Below are 14,103 nucleotides of genomic sequence, written 5' to 3'. Positions count from 1 at the left end.
CGGAATAAACCTAGCGGTTAATTTGTCAAGCACAAAACCTACAACAACTAGGCTCACCTATGTGCACCAACAACTTATGCTAAGCAAGATAAACAATTAGGTGATAGCAAGATATATAACAAGAAACAATATGGCTATCACAAAGTAAAGTGCATAAGTAAAGGGCTCGGGTAAGAGATAACCGAGGCACGCGGAGACGATGATGTATCCCGAAGTTCACACCCTTGCGGATGCTAATCTCCGTTTGGAGCGGTGTGGAGGCACAATGCTCCCCAAGAAGCCACTAGGGCCACCGTAATCTCCTCACGCCCTCACACAATGCAAGATGCCGTGATTGCACTAAGGGACCCTTGAGGGCGGTCACCGAACCCGTACAAATGGCAACCCTTGGGGGCGGTCACCGAACCCGTACACTTTGGCAACCCTTGGGGGCGGTCACCGGAACCCGTCAAATTGCTCGGGGCGATCTCCACAACCTAATTGGAGACCCCGACGCTTGCCCGGAGCTTTACACCACAATGATTGAGCTCCGAACACCACTAACTGTCTAGGGCGCCCAAGCACCCAAGAGGAACAAGCTCAAGGGTACCAAGCACCCAAGAGTAATAAGCTTCTCAACTTGTAACTTCCACGTATCACCGTGGAGAACTCAAACCGATGCACCAAATGCAATGGCAAGGGCACACGGAGTGCCCAAGTCCTTCTCTCTCAAATCCCACCGAAGCAACTAATGCTAGGGAGGAAAAAGAGAGGAAGAACAAGAAGGAGAACACCAAGAACTCCAAGATCTAGATCCAAGGGGTTCCCCTCACATAGAGGAGAAAGTGATTGGTGGAAATGTGGATCTAGATCTCCTCTCTCTTTTCCCTCAAAAACTAGCAAGAATCCATGGAGGGATTGAGAGTTAGCAAGCTCGAAGAAGGTCAACAATGGGGGAAGAACACGAGCTCAAAGGATAAAGTTCATTGGGGAAGAAGACCTCCTTATATAGTGGGGGGAACAATCCAACCGTTACCCCCACTTCAGTCCCGCAGAGAGCGGTACTACCGCTTGGCCAGCGGTACTACCGCTTGCCCCTATAAGCGGTACTACCGCTCCCCCTCGCGGTACTGCCGCTGGGCCCAGAGCGGTACTACCGCGGTGGCAGGGCGGTACTACCGCAAACGAGCGGTACTACGGCCCCCACTGCCGCGGCTAGTACCGTAGAACCCGACACGAAAAAGACCCCTCGAATCGAGGCGGTACTAGCACGAGACCGCAGCGGTACTACGGCTGGGGGATACCAGCGGTACTGCCGCTTGTAGCACCCAAGCGGTACTACCGCTCCGGCCCGCGGTACTACCGCTAGGAAACCAAAACTGCCATAACTTCTGCATATGAGCTCCGAATTGAGCAAACTCAAGCTTGTTGGTTATAGTAAGAAGAGGCAGGGGAGGTATGCCAACAAATAGAGGATTGAAACCTCCAACCGAGAAGAACCGGCATAACCTCCAACATCGAAAACATCATAGAAGATGCGAGTGAACTCCGTTTTCTTTGAACTCGAGCTTGTCATCAAGATGACCATAAGCTCCAAAACTCACAAAGAGAAGAACCAAACAAGAACCAATAAAGATGATGCAAGGATGCAATGGTTTGAGCTCTCTATGAACGATACGATCAAGCTACTCATCGAGAGCCCCCCTTGATAGTACGGCAATCGATCCTATAACCCGGTCTCCCACCTACCATCATGAGACTGGTAAAATAGAAAACCTATCAAGAGCAAACCTTTGCCTTGCACATGGTCCACTTGAGCTAGATGATGACGATCTTGACTCCCTCAAGTTGGACCACCTTTCTTGGTTGCGTTGGCTCGATGAAGACTAGTTGATTGCTCCCCCATGCTCCACTATGGGTGAGCCACTCTTCCGCACATCTTCACAAGTCCATTGTCACCACAATGGACGGCAAGCTTCAAGCATTTGATCTCTTCATGATGCTTCACTTGAACTTGCACACCGCAACATCTTCACAAGTCCATTGTCACCACAATGGACGGCAAGCTTCAAGCATTTGATCTCTTCATGATGCTTCACTTGAACTTGCACACCGCAACCTAACCCCACAAAGAACTCTCACGAAGATCATGGGTTAGTACACAAAGCGTAATTGACAATGCTCACCACACCATGGGATCGCTTGATCCCTCTCGGTACATCTTCTACGCTTTGTGAGTTGATCAAGTTGATTCACTCTTGACTTAGTCTTGATCAACCATGAATCTTTTCAACTCTCTTCATTTGGATGATGTCTTGAAGATATACATGAATGATCACACAATCTTCTTCTCCAAGACATGCTTGCAATAAGCTCAACTCTCACATGACCAATCTTTGGATAATTCCTTAATAACACCTTGGTCACCACATAAACTCCTTGAAACCAACACATGAACTTCAAGAAATGCCTATGGACAAATCCTTCAAATATAACTCAAGGCAACCATTAGTCCATAGAGATTGTCATCAATTACCAAAACCAAACATGGGGGCACCGCATGTTCTTTCAACCGATGCATCTGTCCACCCCGCAACCCCCAACCTTATCTTCTATCCAAAACGTGTCATCCTCATCCTCCCGAGCTCCTCTTTTCCCGTCCCTACAGGCTACAGCTTAGCTCTATGTCTCTCTGCGAGCCCGAGCTCCCTCTCTCCCCATCCCCCTGCAACCCAGCCCTCTTTCTCTCCGCGAGCGCCTCTCCCCTTCCTGTCCATGACCTCCCCATCCCGGTCGTGGAGCTGCTATTGCTACGACGGTCGGCGGTGCTGCGAAGCGCCGGCGATGAAATATCGGCTGCGACATCACTGCTGTCTGCTGCATACCCCGCTTCATTCTGGCGTCGGAGTTGCAATGGACCATGACTCCATTTGAGAAATGGGAAAGGAAAAGATTGAAACTGTCTTACCTACGTACTTGGGGTTGTTTGGCGAAAGTCAATATACCAATTCCCAAGAAGCGCAAGCTTGGACCAAAAACCGTGGATTGTGTTCTTCTAGGCTATGCTTTTCATAGCGTTGGCTATAGATTTTTGATAATAAAATCTAAGGTATCCGACATGCATGTTGGTACGATTATGGAGTCGAATGATGCAACTTTCTTTGAGGACATATTTCCTATGAAGGATATGTCGAGTTCATCAAACCAGGAGATACCTACTCCATCTAGTGAGGAATTCGCTGTAATTCCTGAACCCACCATTGCGATGGAACACGTTGAGAATCCTATTGAGGGTGACAATGGAACTCCTGTGAGGAGTAAGAGACAGAGGACTGCAAAGTCCTTTGGTGATGATTACATTGTGTACCTTGTGGATGACACACCTAGGACTATTTCGGAAGCCTATGCATCTCCTGATGCTGACTACTGGAAGGAAGCTGTTCGTAGCGAGATGGATTCCATCTTAGCTAACGAAACCTGGGAGATCACTGACCGTCCTTATGGGTGCAAACCTGTAGGATGTAAGTGGGTGTTCAAGAAGAAGCTTAGACCTGATGGTACGATTGAAAAGTACAAGGCACGGCTTGTGGCTAAGGGTTATACCCAGAAAGAAGGTGAAGACTTCTTTGATACTTACTCACCCGTGGCTAGACTGACCACAATTCGGGTGCTACTATCACTGGCTGCCTTACATGGTCTTCTCATTCATCAAATGGATGTTAAGACAGCTTTCCTCAATGGAGAGTTGAAGGAGGAAATTTACATGGATCAGCCGGATGGTTTTGTAGTACCTGGTCAGGAAGGAAAGGTGTGCAAGTTATTAAAGTCTTTATATGGCCTTAAACAAGCTCCTAAGGAGTGGCATGAGAAGTTCGAAAGAACATTAACTGCTGCCGGCTTTGTAGTAAACGATGGTGACAAGTGCGTGTACTATCGCTATGGTGGGGCGAAGGAGTTATTCTTTGTCTGTATGTCGATGACATACTGATCTTTGGAACCAAACTTGATTTAATCAAGGAGGTTAAGGATTTCTTATCTCGCTGTTTTGAGATGAAGGATCTAGGAGTAGCTGATGTTATCTTAAACATCAAGCTATTGAGAGATGAGAATGGTGGGATCACACTGCTTCAGTCTCACTATGTGGAGAAGGTCTTGAGTCGTTTTGGGTATAGCGACTGCACGCCTTCTCCAACTCCATATTATGCTAGTGTGATGCTTCGAAAGAATCGACGGATTGCTAGAGATCAACTGAGGTATTCTCAGATTATTGGCTCGCTTATGTATTTGGCGAGTGCCACGAGGCCTGACATCTCGTTTACTATTAGCAAGCTGAGTCAGTTTGTGTCAAAACCAGGAGATGATCATTGGCATGTGCTTGAGAGAGTTATGCGCTATTTGAAAGGCACCGCGAGCTATGGGATTCACTACACCGGGTATCCAAGGGTACTGGAGGGTTATAGTGACTCAAACTGGATATCTGATGCTGATGAGATTAAGGCCACAAGTGGTTATGTTTTTACACTTGGTGGTGGTGCTGTTTCTTGGAAGTCTTGCAAGCAGTCCATCTTAACGAGGTCAACTATGGAAGCAGAACTCACAGCATTAGACACTGCCACTGTTGAAGTAGAGTGGCTTCATGAGCTCTTGATGGACTTACCTATGGTTGAAAAACCATTACCCCCTGTCCTCAAGGCATGTGAAGAGGAGACTAAAAAATTTCAAAAAATTGAGGAACTCCGTAGTTATTACGTTGGATTATATCCAAACGTCGAAAAAAATTGGCAGATCCCTTCACAAAGGGTCTATCACGTGATGTGATAGATAATGCATCGATGGAGATGGGTCTGAGACCCACCGCATGAGTTGTCCATAGTGGTAACCCACTCTATGTGATCGGAGATCCCGTGAAGTAGAAGTGGGAGACAAGTTGTTGGTCAGTTGGGAGGAGAGTATCCCTATATTAATTATCCCACTCCGTGAATCCTCTCCTGATCTGCATGGCAGGTTGATACTTATCTTAATGTGTTCCAAGTGGCTTATTCGGGTAAGCAGAGATGTTGTCCTGCAGAACATCTCCTGAGGAACACACCTATATGAATTTGACTGTTAACGCTGCAGTCTGTGAGAATTGGGTGTTCTCTAATAAATCCATGAAAGGCCCTGGAGTATGACGTATACGCTCCACCCGCGGGGAAGCCTTGCGGCCGCCCAGTATCGGTCAAGAATTTGTGTGAAACTAGTTTCACAGAAAACTTGTAGTTCAAGGCATAGTCCACTATTCAAGTTGTGATCTAGTGTAGCATAAAACTCTAAGTGGAAGTTCAACTTCACAGTCTCCACTAAGCACCGGTATATAAACAATGTTTTGGAACTAAATGATGAGATGTGCCAATGAGACTTTGTGGGGGATTGTTGGAATTTGCTAGTGGGCTTTTTGCCCAAAGCCCAACTAAAATTCTGAAATTCTCTTGGCCCATTCATGCACACATGTGAGTGGAGTGAGTGAGGCTAAAGTTTAGTCCCACCTCATAAGTTGAGAGAGAGTTGCACCTCTTTATAAGGTGAGCTCTTCTACCACTTGTATGAGCATGAGAAGAGGAGACCTACACGCGCGCTCCTCCTCCTCGCTCGCCTCGCCATGCCTCGTCACGACGCGCCGCGGGTTGCGGGATTGAGCCGAGCCGAGGACAGAGCTATGCACGTTGTCTATATTTTTGCTGCTCGGGAAAATTAATGAGTCATTAATTAATAATTAACGGACGCGTTAATTACTGAACCGTTTCCGATTCTTTTGGATCATGACGACTCGGACGTGGGGTTTACTCCCACGACCTACCGGGCCCGCACTATATAGTCAGGCAGACGTCAACCCTAGCCGCCGCCGCTTCGTATGGTTTCTAACCACCGTTCCAGGTCATTGCGCCGCCAAGCAAGTCTTCTCCATCCCTCCTTTCGGCGTGCACCGGGAGAAGGGACAGCAGGCCTCCGGAACCCCGCCTCTCGTGATCCTGTACGGGAGAGGGGCGATCATGTTTTTGGGGAGCGCACTCGCGCAACTGCTGGCAGCGACGACTTCGCGAACGACAACTTCTTCCCAGACCTCGGCAACCTCATCCTCGACGACATGGGCGACAACGTCAACGTCGGCGGTGCTGCTCCCGCTGCACCGTATGTGATTCTATCCTTCCTGTTCGAGATCGTGGTAGAATTCATGTTTCTAGTATGTGCCCTAGATGTGATCTGTTCATCTACTATGCTAGTTCGCATGATTAATTCAATCTCTACTGTAGTCATGATTTATCTTCTGTTTATTCGGATTAAATCTCTTAGTAATTTGCTCATATTTCCAACAATGGACGCTTCGCGCGGAGCCGTCGGTGTTGCGTTGGAGCTCCGCCGGGCTGCAATGGAGCTCATCCGGAGTTTCAATGGAGCTTCGCCGGAGCCATCGGTGCTGCATTGGAGCTCCGTCGAGGCTGCAATGGAGCTGTCGGGGCTGCAATGAAGCTCGACCGGAGTTGCAATGGAACTTCGCCGGAGCGTTGGTGCTGTGTTGGAGCTCCGCCGGAGCTGCAATGGAGCTTCATCGGAGCGTCGCTGCTGCATTGGAGCTCCGCCGGAGCTGCAATGGAGCTCATCGGACGCCTTTGGTGGCTCGGTGCTACATTGGAGTCGGCCAGGGCTGCAAAGGTGTTGCGCTCAAGCTGTGGCCCTCGATGATGCTGTGGCGTTGCTGTCATCCAATGGCCAACAATGCGCTAATCGGACGGAATCGGACGGCTGAATACGCGGGTGATTTCTCTAAGAAATCATCCGGCTTATTTGTAGCAGCCACCATTAATTTACTTGCCACTAAACAACAAATTTGCCAAAGGTAATTTCGTCCTAACATGTGTATAATTATGTGCATTGATCACTGTGCCAAAAATAATACATCTTACATAAAGAAACAGAGAGAGTATCAACTAACGGAATTTTCCCTTTTCCCTTTCCGAAGAAAAGGGATCCGAGTAACAGTAATAACCCGGTGACATTGTCTGAAACATTATGGGTTTATTGCAGTTTTAACTCTATGGCCTAGCTAAAATGGTCAACTTTTAGTCATCATTTGAGATCTGCCAGTCGTACTTTTCTTTGTTTCTCTGCATAGCGACAATCTGGTCAATTCAAGGCTGCCAGCTCTACTTGCTAGGACATGCACTCGTATAGAGAAAACAAATCTGTGGGACAAAACATCGAGTCCTGAAATCGCTCGGAAGTCGTAACAAACTATGACCTGTATTTGTATCCAACCGGGTGTCTCGTTCGGGTGGCAAAGAAAGATGGGAACTCGCGTCACATGGATAAGTACTACTCCCTCCGTTGGGTCATCTATTTTGAAACAGAGAAAGTAAAATATAATGTTTCTGATACTATGCTAGTGTCAAAAACGTTTTTATATTTTTATATTTTAGGATGGAGGGAGTACCAATCTAGCACCTACTCTCCGAAATATTTGAGCAAAGTGCTACTACAAATAAAATCCATATATACATGTAACATTTGTCCACTATAGCGCGATATAGCTCTGCGTAACAAGAAAAGGAGAAGATAAAACCGTTAAGTTGAAAGTATCCCAGCTCAAATGCAATTTGTCATGATGAAATCACATTCGTGAAGGCCTAAGCAAAAATAACAAAATCAACACACCAAAATACTGTAGAAAAGTCTTTTGGAGAATTGAATTTGTTTCTTTCACCCAGAGCATTACGAATGTTTTTTCTTCATAAATTTTGCACATAAGCAGAAAACTGAGCAAATTATTGCAAAAAAATCCCAAAAAATGAATTTGTTGCTAAAAAAATTGGGTTTTACTGTTCACAATGGCGCAATTGAGCACAAGTGTGGAAACTCCTTGTCCCGTATAAGTAGCTAGCTTGAAATATCACGACGGTGCGAACAAAAACCTAAAAAGTAATCTTTTCCATGTAAAACGAGTAGCAATTCTAGAGATGACCAGATGCTGTTTAAAAAGTAGAAAGAGACCAGCTGCACACACAATTTAAGGTTTGCATATGATATTATGTACTTAGAAAGCATTTCCAGGATACAAGAAATTGAAAGTCAGCAACAAGGCACTAATGGCAAGTAGCAGTGATATTCAGCAGCAAGATATAAGAACGACACCAAACTGAAATGCTTCTGTCACTGACTCTTCTGTCTTTCAACAGCAAGACCAATCTAACATCTATTGTTGTTCCTCAAACTCATGGCCATGATCCAAAAGATAATTGGCAGCCAGTTCTTCATCCCTGTTGCATGCAAAGAAGACCTCCAACACAAGCTCACGGTTGAACCCCATCCCCTCGAGCTGTCAAATATACAAATATAATTAAATATTAAAGCTCTTCTAAGTAGGTAATGCAACAAAGAAACTGATACTATCCATTGATAATGGATAGTCAAACTGTCAAGAGTGACACTAGGCTACAGAATACAAATATATACATTTAGAAATAGGCAAGGTTTTACAAAGAAAGCAAATCATCAAAATGTATTGTACCCGCTGGATGGCCTCCCGTTCTTCTGGAGTAACTTGAACTGCCTGTGGCATTTGAGCTGCTAGCGCGCCTAGTATATTCCTGGTTGCACATAGTGGAGAAAACACCAATGTAAATGCTGCGTGTATGCCTAACTGCACATAGTTGTATAATGTTTCTTAATTCTTACCCGCCAGCACCACTCTCAGGTGTTTCATTTACCAGGCGGAGAAACTCAGCCTGATTTTCCTGAATCAACCGCAGGATCTGTGGATTTTGTTTCCCCAGCTCTTGAAGCATTGGCTGTGAATACATAGGATGATACATCAGCTGATTTTCAAGTACATAAAAATAATAAGTTATGAAGTACTCCTCTGTAAACTTCTATAGAAGTAGTGACCTAAAACGTCTTATAGAAGTTTGCATAGGGTACTAAATAAAAAGGCTAATTCGTACCTGCAGGATTTGGGGATTAGCCTGGACCAATGCAAGCAGTGCTTGGAACTGACAGGAAAAAGTGCATCACTGTTAGAACAATGCAACACTTCAATGACCAACCAGTATAAGGCTGTACTGCTAGTACCTGTGGAAGCTGTCGCAATGCATCAAGGGCACCAGCACCGGCACCCACACCGGCACCAGCATTTGCCCCTCCACTTGGAATACCCTGTTAAGATAGTGTGTATCAAAACTAGCCAAAGGAGTGATCATCATCGCAAAAAAGTTTGTTTTCAGAATAAGAATGTACAACAGATAGGTGGCTGTAGATGCAGTACACAAGAAAGTTGCATAATGCTTTGTCAAGGAGACTCCACACCAGGAGACACCACAGAACAGACAGTTGTAAGAGCATATCTAACCAGTCTATGCTATGATTTTCCCTCCACACAGGGACCAACTTTTAGCTTCAGAGACTGACATGCAATTTCCCTTTTTCTTTAGGGGCAGGGTGTGGTCTCATTGACACCTGTATATATTTTAATTTTTTTAAAGCAGTAGGTTCCTATGATTCCTAATCATGCTTCTGATGATGCCCTATGGGACTGAGCATGTAAAAAAAATGAAGTTGCGGCAGTGGATGAATGTAAAGGTGTAAACTAGTTTAACTGGGTCAGCAACTACTGACTTTGTAAAGCTTGGTCCATCCAATTCCACACAAAAATATACAAAAACTATAATGGTTGAAGGGGTATATCTGGAGTACATACCTGCGGGAAAAGGTTTAGAGGATTTGCATTAGGCCCTGCAGAGACACCACCAGATGGCTGCACTGGTGCTAGAGGTGCAGCCTGAGCCTGAGGAGCCTGCAGGTTTGGTGCCTGTTGAGCAGGAGCAGGTGCTCGAGCCACAGGTGGGGCATCTACAGATTCAGGTATTCCCTAACAGTCAAACCAAAATGAAACAGTTAGAATAACATGAATTTAGAATGAAACACAAATTCAGTTCCCTCCAGATTTTGTACAAAAACAATTGAGCACATAATGAAAGGCAGCACATGGAAATAAAAACTTCAAAAGAAAAAGGAAAAAAATAACAAGCATGGAACTTACAGAATACAGATAGTCAATAGCCCTCTCAGGGTTGTTATATGCAGCACGTAAAGCACGGACAACCATATCACGTTCCCAGGTGCCACCCCCCATGTCAAGAATTTGTTGGACCGTCTGTTCTAGACTGCCGCCAGAGACAAGGTTTGATGCAGCCTGACTGTATACATCAGCATCGCCTCTATACAGCACAAGCAGAATAGAGAAATGTTAATTTATAGTCAAACGGATTATACACAGTGAAAGAGAACGAGGAAGATTCTTTCTGGCTCAAGATTCATTAGAACCAAATCAGTAGCCAGATTACATAATATACAGAAGCAGAAGTTGCACTGAACATGTGCTGATGCCAAATACACCCAAACACATAGAATGAACTGCCGGTTTTTGAAGTCTACACATTCAGAAAATAAAGCAAAAAATTATAACCTAACAAAATCAATGTATGAACCTATGCATTTCCAAGGTTCCATTCATCTTTCTTTAACTTTTGTCCAGTGTTACATCATAAGTAAGATTTTCTATCACTTTAGCAGTATAACTTGCAGAGAAGTACCAAAGAAGAAAATAATTAAAAGGTAATAAACGTTAATACCAAAAGAATTCAGGAAATAGGTTACATGACTTGTCAGCTGCTAGGTATGTCAATGGCACAATAATTCAACCATGTTTATATTTATATCATTATAAAAGCAACAAGAAACTCGTTTCTTCTCAGGCATTCAAGAATAGTTCACGGCTCCACTTCAAAAAGAAAAAGGGAGAAAAGTTCAGAACATGGCTCACCAATGATATAAACTGTGCATGCTGTCTAACAGAAACACGAATGGAAACATGTCGGGTCACCAATGTGCAAAAATAGATAATACTCCCTCTGTACCGAAATACTTGTCGTTGGGGAAAACCAGTACAAGTTCCCCAGCGACAAGTATTGTGGTACAGAGGGAGTAGTTTACAGAAAGAACCGACATGACAAGCGACCATATGATAAGGCAAGGAATTTGTAGCTAAAAATAACAAGGACAAAGCTCTAGATTATGTTTAACAAACAGACTAAATACACTAATCAGTATCAATATATCCCGCCGTCCCATAATATAAGACGTTAGCATATTGGATGTAATAACGTCTTATATTATGGGACGGAGGGAGTAGCTTCTAATAGAATGAAAATTAAGGCTCTGAAATGGGCTCACGATGCAGTTACTGCAGGAGCTGGAGTATCAGAAACAGCTGAAGGCTGCGCACTGGGAGGCGCCCTACAAATGAGAAGAAATAAATTAGATAAATAGAAGGTTCCAACACAAAAGTTGGGAGGCATTGATAACTCACGGTTCAGATGCAGCAACAGGTGCCTGTGAAGGTGGTGATCTTGCAGCTGAGGCAACAGGGGCAGGTGGAGTAGCAGGTTGAGACTAGCGCAATGTGACGAATTAAATAATTCCAGTTAGATGTTGATAAATTGAGGGTCACACAGAAACAAAAGACAGGGTAATATTAGACAACATAATTATATGATGAACTACTATTTCTGTTTAGCTAAAGTGAACTGCCTTCGCAGAAGGCAAGATATTTATGATCACAGATGTCCCACCTTATTAACTAGTAACACACATTTCTCAGGTTCACTATTCTAACTTTATTCAATTTGAAGAGTCCACATATAACCCTAACAGGATATGACATGGCAGAACATTGTTGGTGCTGATTGAAGATAAAAGGTGGGAATGAAGACGCATAAAATACAAAAACAAAAAAGGGAAACCAGGTGGAATCATATTTAGCTTTTTTGCACAGCAGGACGTAAGAACATAGAATAAAATGTTGGTTAAAATACAATAATAGGTACTCCCTCCGTTCCAAAATAGATGACCCAACTTTGTACTAAGTTAGTACAAAGTTGAGTCTTCTATTTTGGAACGGAACGGAGGGAGTAGATCTTACAAAAACGTATGAACCCAGAATACCTGACTAGCAGGTGCCTTTGAAGCAGTAGAAGCACCACTAGATGACGCCTTAGGCTACAAGACAAATGCATGCCAGATATAAGTTAATGATATCCAGGTCAGAAGATAACAGCCATTTAAATCTTCAAAATACAGTTCTGGCACCAACTTATAATGATTTAAGAAGTGCGTAACAAAAGAACATTAGAAGTGCAGAATGGAGACATTGCTGACAAAATACAAATATGGAATCCACATGAATGAAATCGCTAAGATCAATATTTATTGCTTCATCCAATTAGTGGGCTATAAAAAACTAGAAACAAAACAAAATACCATGGCCGAATTAAACACGTAAGGGCAATTCAGAATGCGTAACAGAGCATCATCGCATGTCTATGATTATCTCACCAACTTTTAATTATTTGATTGAGAAGCGCTTAACAAAAGAACATTAGCAGTGATTGATAAAAGAACATTGAAAGTGCAGAATGGAGACATTACTGAGAGAACATACAAATGTCGAATCCACATGAATGAAATCACTAAGACCAATATATATTACTTCATCCAATTAGCAGGCTAAAAACTCAAAACACATCAAAATATTAAATACCATGGCTGAATTAAACACGCAAGTGCATTTCAGATGTGTAACAGAGCACATCATCGTACGTCTATGATTACAGCTCAACGTTGGGTGTTGGCTAAACAAAAGGAGGGAAATGGTGGGATCCATATTGGTTTGAGCAGGCAACTCATTTTGATTATCAGACAAACATGAATACTTCGACACAGAACTTGGTGTCTAATAAGGTCCGTCAAATTTCGAAGGATTACAGATCAAGGTAATGAAATATACTCATTATTGCCATAAGTATTCATAGATCTTGACTAAAATAGGCTACATTGTCAAGCTTAGTTCCCTGTAACATACAAATATGGCCTAATTTCTATTCAAACCACGAGGGTCTGGGAAAAATTCTTCAAGAGTTGGAGAACTGACGATTCAAACTAACGGGACAAGAAGCATCAAATACCTTAGACAGCATTATAACAAGGAAGCTGTTCTCTGCAACCTTGTTAGCTTCCAGAGTGGTATCATCCTTGAGAATTTTTCCTTGATATATGATCATCAGCTGATCCGCAGGGTACACTTTCTGCCCCTGAGCACTCTCGATGATTCTCTTGACCTCACCCACCTGCAAAACAGAGCAAGCCCTAAGCAGATTAGTACTAGTGAAGCAAAACTTCAAGCATTGCAGCCCCAAACAATATAGATACAGCAGATAACAGACTTCACACAAAAAATTCCGGCACATGTCGACTACTACCGAGCAGTACTCAACACGTTCAATTCAGAGCACCCAGCCGACGTAAAATTACAGGCATCAGCGCCCCAACAACCGCAAGTTGCGACCGATCTACACACCACGCCATCCACCCCCCACACACCAGCAGAGCCGAGCACCGACTAAACCCTAGATTCAGATTTCTTAGAAACGCGACATCGCCCGCACGGGCACCTAATCACGGTGCCACGGCGCGCCCCAATCGCACGGAGACGCCTCGAATCAAGCGAATTGCCGGAGGATTGCGCCGAATCGCGCGCGATTGGAGATACGCACGAGGGGAAGGGGGGAGAGGGATCGTACCGAGGACTCGGGGGTCGCCTCGATCTCGAAGCTTGTGCCCTTGAGGGTCTTCACGTTGAGCTTCATCGCGGCTTCCCTTCCACCCTCTCACTCGACTCTCGTCTCTCGCGGGTATCCCTATCTGACTCTCGCTTCGCCTCGAGGGTTTTCGCCTTGACTTCGGACTCGCGAGGGAGGGGAGGACGACGGAGGCGCACGGGGGAAGTGAGTTTATAGGGGGGAGCAAAAAAATCTGGAGCCGTAACCAAAAAGATATCCGATCAGATAGAGATAGATGATGGGGGATGCGGTGTCCGGCTGCGGTCCCTGACGCGTGGGGCCAGAGCCAGGTTGGGCCGATTTGCCAGTGGGAGGGTAACCGGTGTCGAGTCGGGAGGCGGACAGCGGGGTGCGAGGCGGTGGGCAGTTCGGCTGCTCCGAGGCGGTGTGTGGGCGGATCTGCGTGCGGAAGGGGCTC

At 44.7% G+C, this 14,103-nt stretch overlaps 1 protein-coding gene across 1 annotated transcript; it reads right to left on the bottom strand.

Annotated features, from left to right (window-relative positions):
* Positions 1–8,008: 8,008 nt before the first annotated feature.
* Positions 8,009–13,898, bottom strand: LOC123164094 (ubiquitin receptor RAD23d). The gene is made up of 12 exons (XM_044581507.1): positions 13,647–13,898; positions 13,032–13,193; positions 12,013–12,066; positions 11,378–11,460; positions 11,242–11,304; positions 10,049–10,226; positions 9,707–9,877; positions 9,082–9,165; positions 8,955–9,002; positions 8,689–8,801; positions 8,522–8,600; positions 8,009–8,329 (listed from the first exon to the last, which is right to left on the bottom strand). Exons 1-12 carry the CDS (start codon positions 13,710–13,712, stop codon positions 8,207–8,209), a joined length of 1,224 nt encoding a protein of 407 aa, XP_044437442.1. The 5' UTR covers positions 13,713–13,898; the 3' UTR covers positions 8,009–8,206.
* Between the last annotated feature and the right edge of the window lie 205 nt (positions 13,899–14,103).

The sequence above is a fragment of the Triticum aestivum genome, chromosome 7D (assembly GCF_018294505.1).
Source record: "Triticum aestivum cultivar Chinese Spring chromosome 7D, IWGSC CS RefSeq v2.1, whole genome shotgun sequence".
NCBI lineage: Eukaryota > Viridiplantae > Streptophyta > Magnoliopsida > Poales > Poaceae > Triticum > Triticum aestivum.
The sequence above is the reverse complement of the archived record's forward strand: the minus strand, read 5'-3'. Positions and strand labels throughout refer to the sequence as shown.

Coding starts and splice junctions, on each gene's coding strand:
- LOC123164094 (XM_044581507.1), bottom strand. CDS start 13,712: ATGAAGCTCAACGTGAAGACCCTCAAGGGCACAAGCTTCGAGATCGAG. Junction 11,461..12,012: donor CAAAGGCACCTGCTAGTCAG/GTATTCTGGGTT, acceptor ACATTGCGCTAG/TCTCAACCTGCTACTCCACC. Junction 11,305..11,377: donor CCTGTTGCTGCATCTGAACC/GTGAGTTATCAA, acceptor TCTCATTTGTAG/GGCGCCTCCCAGTGCGCAGC.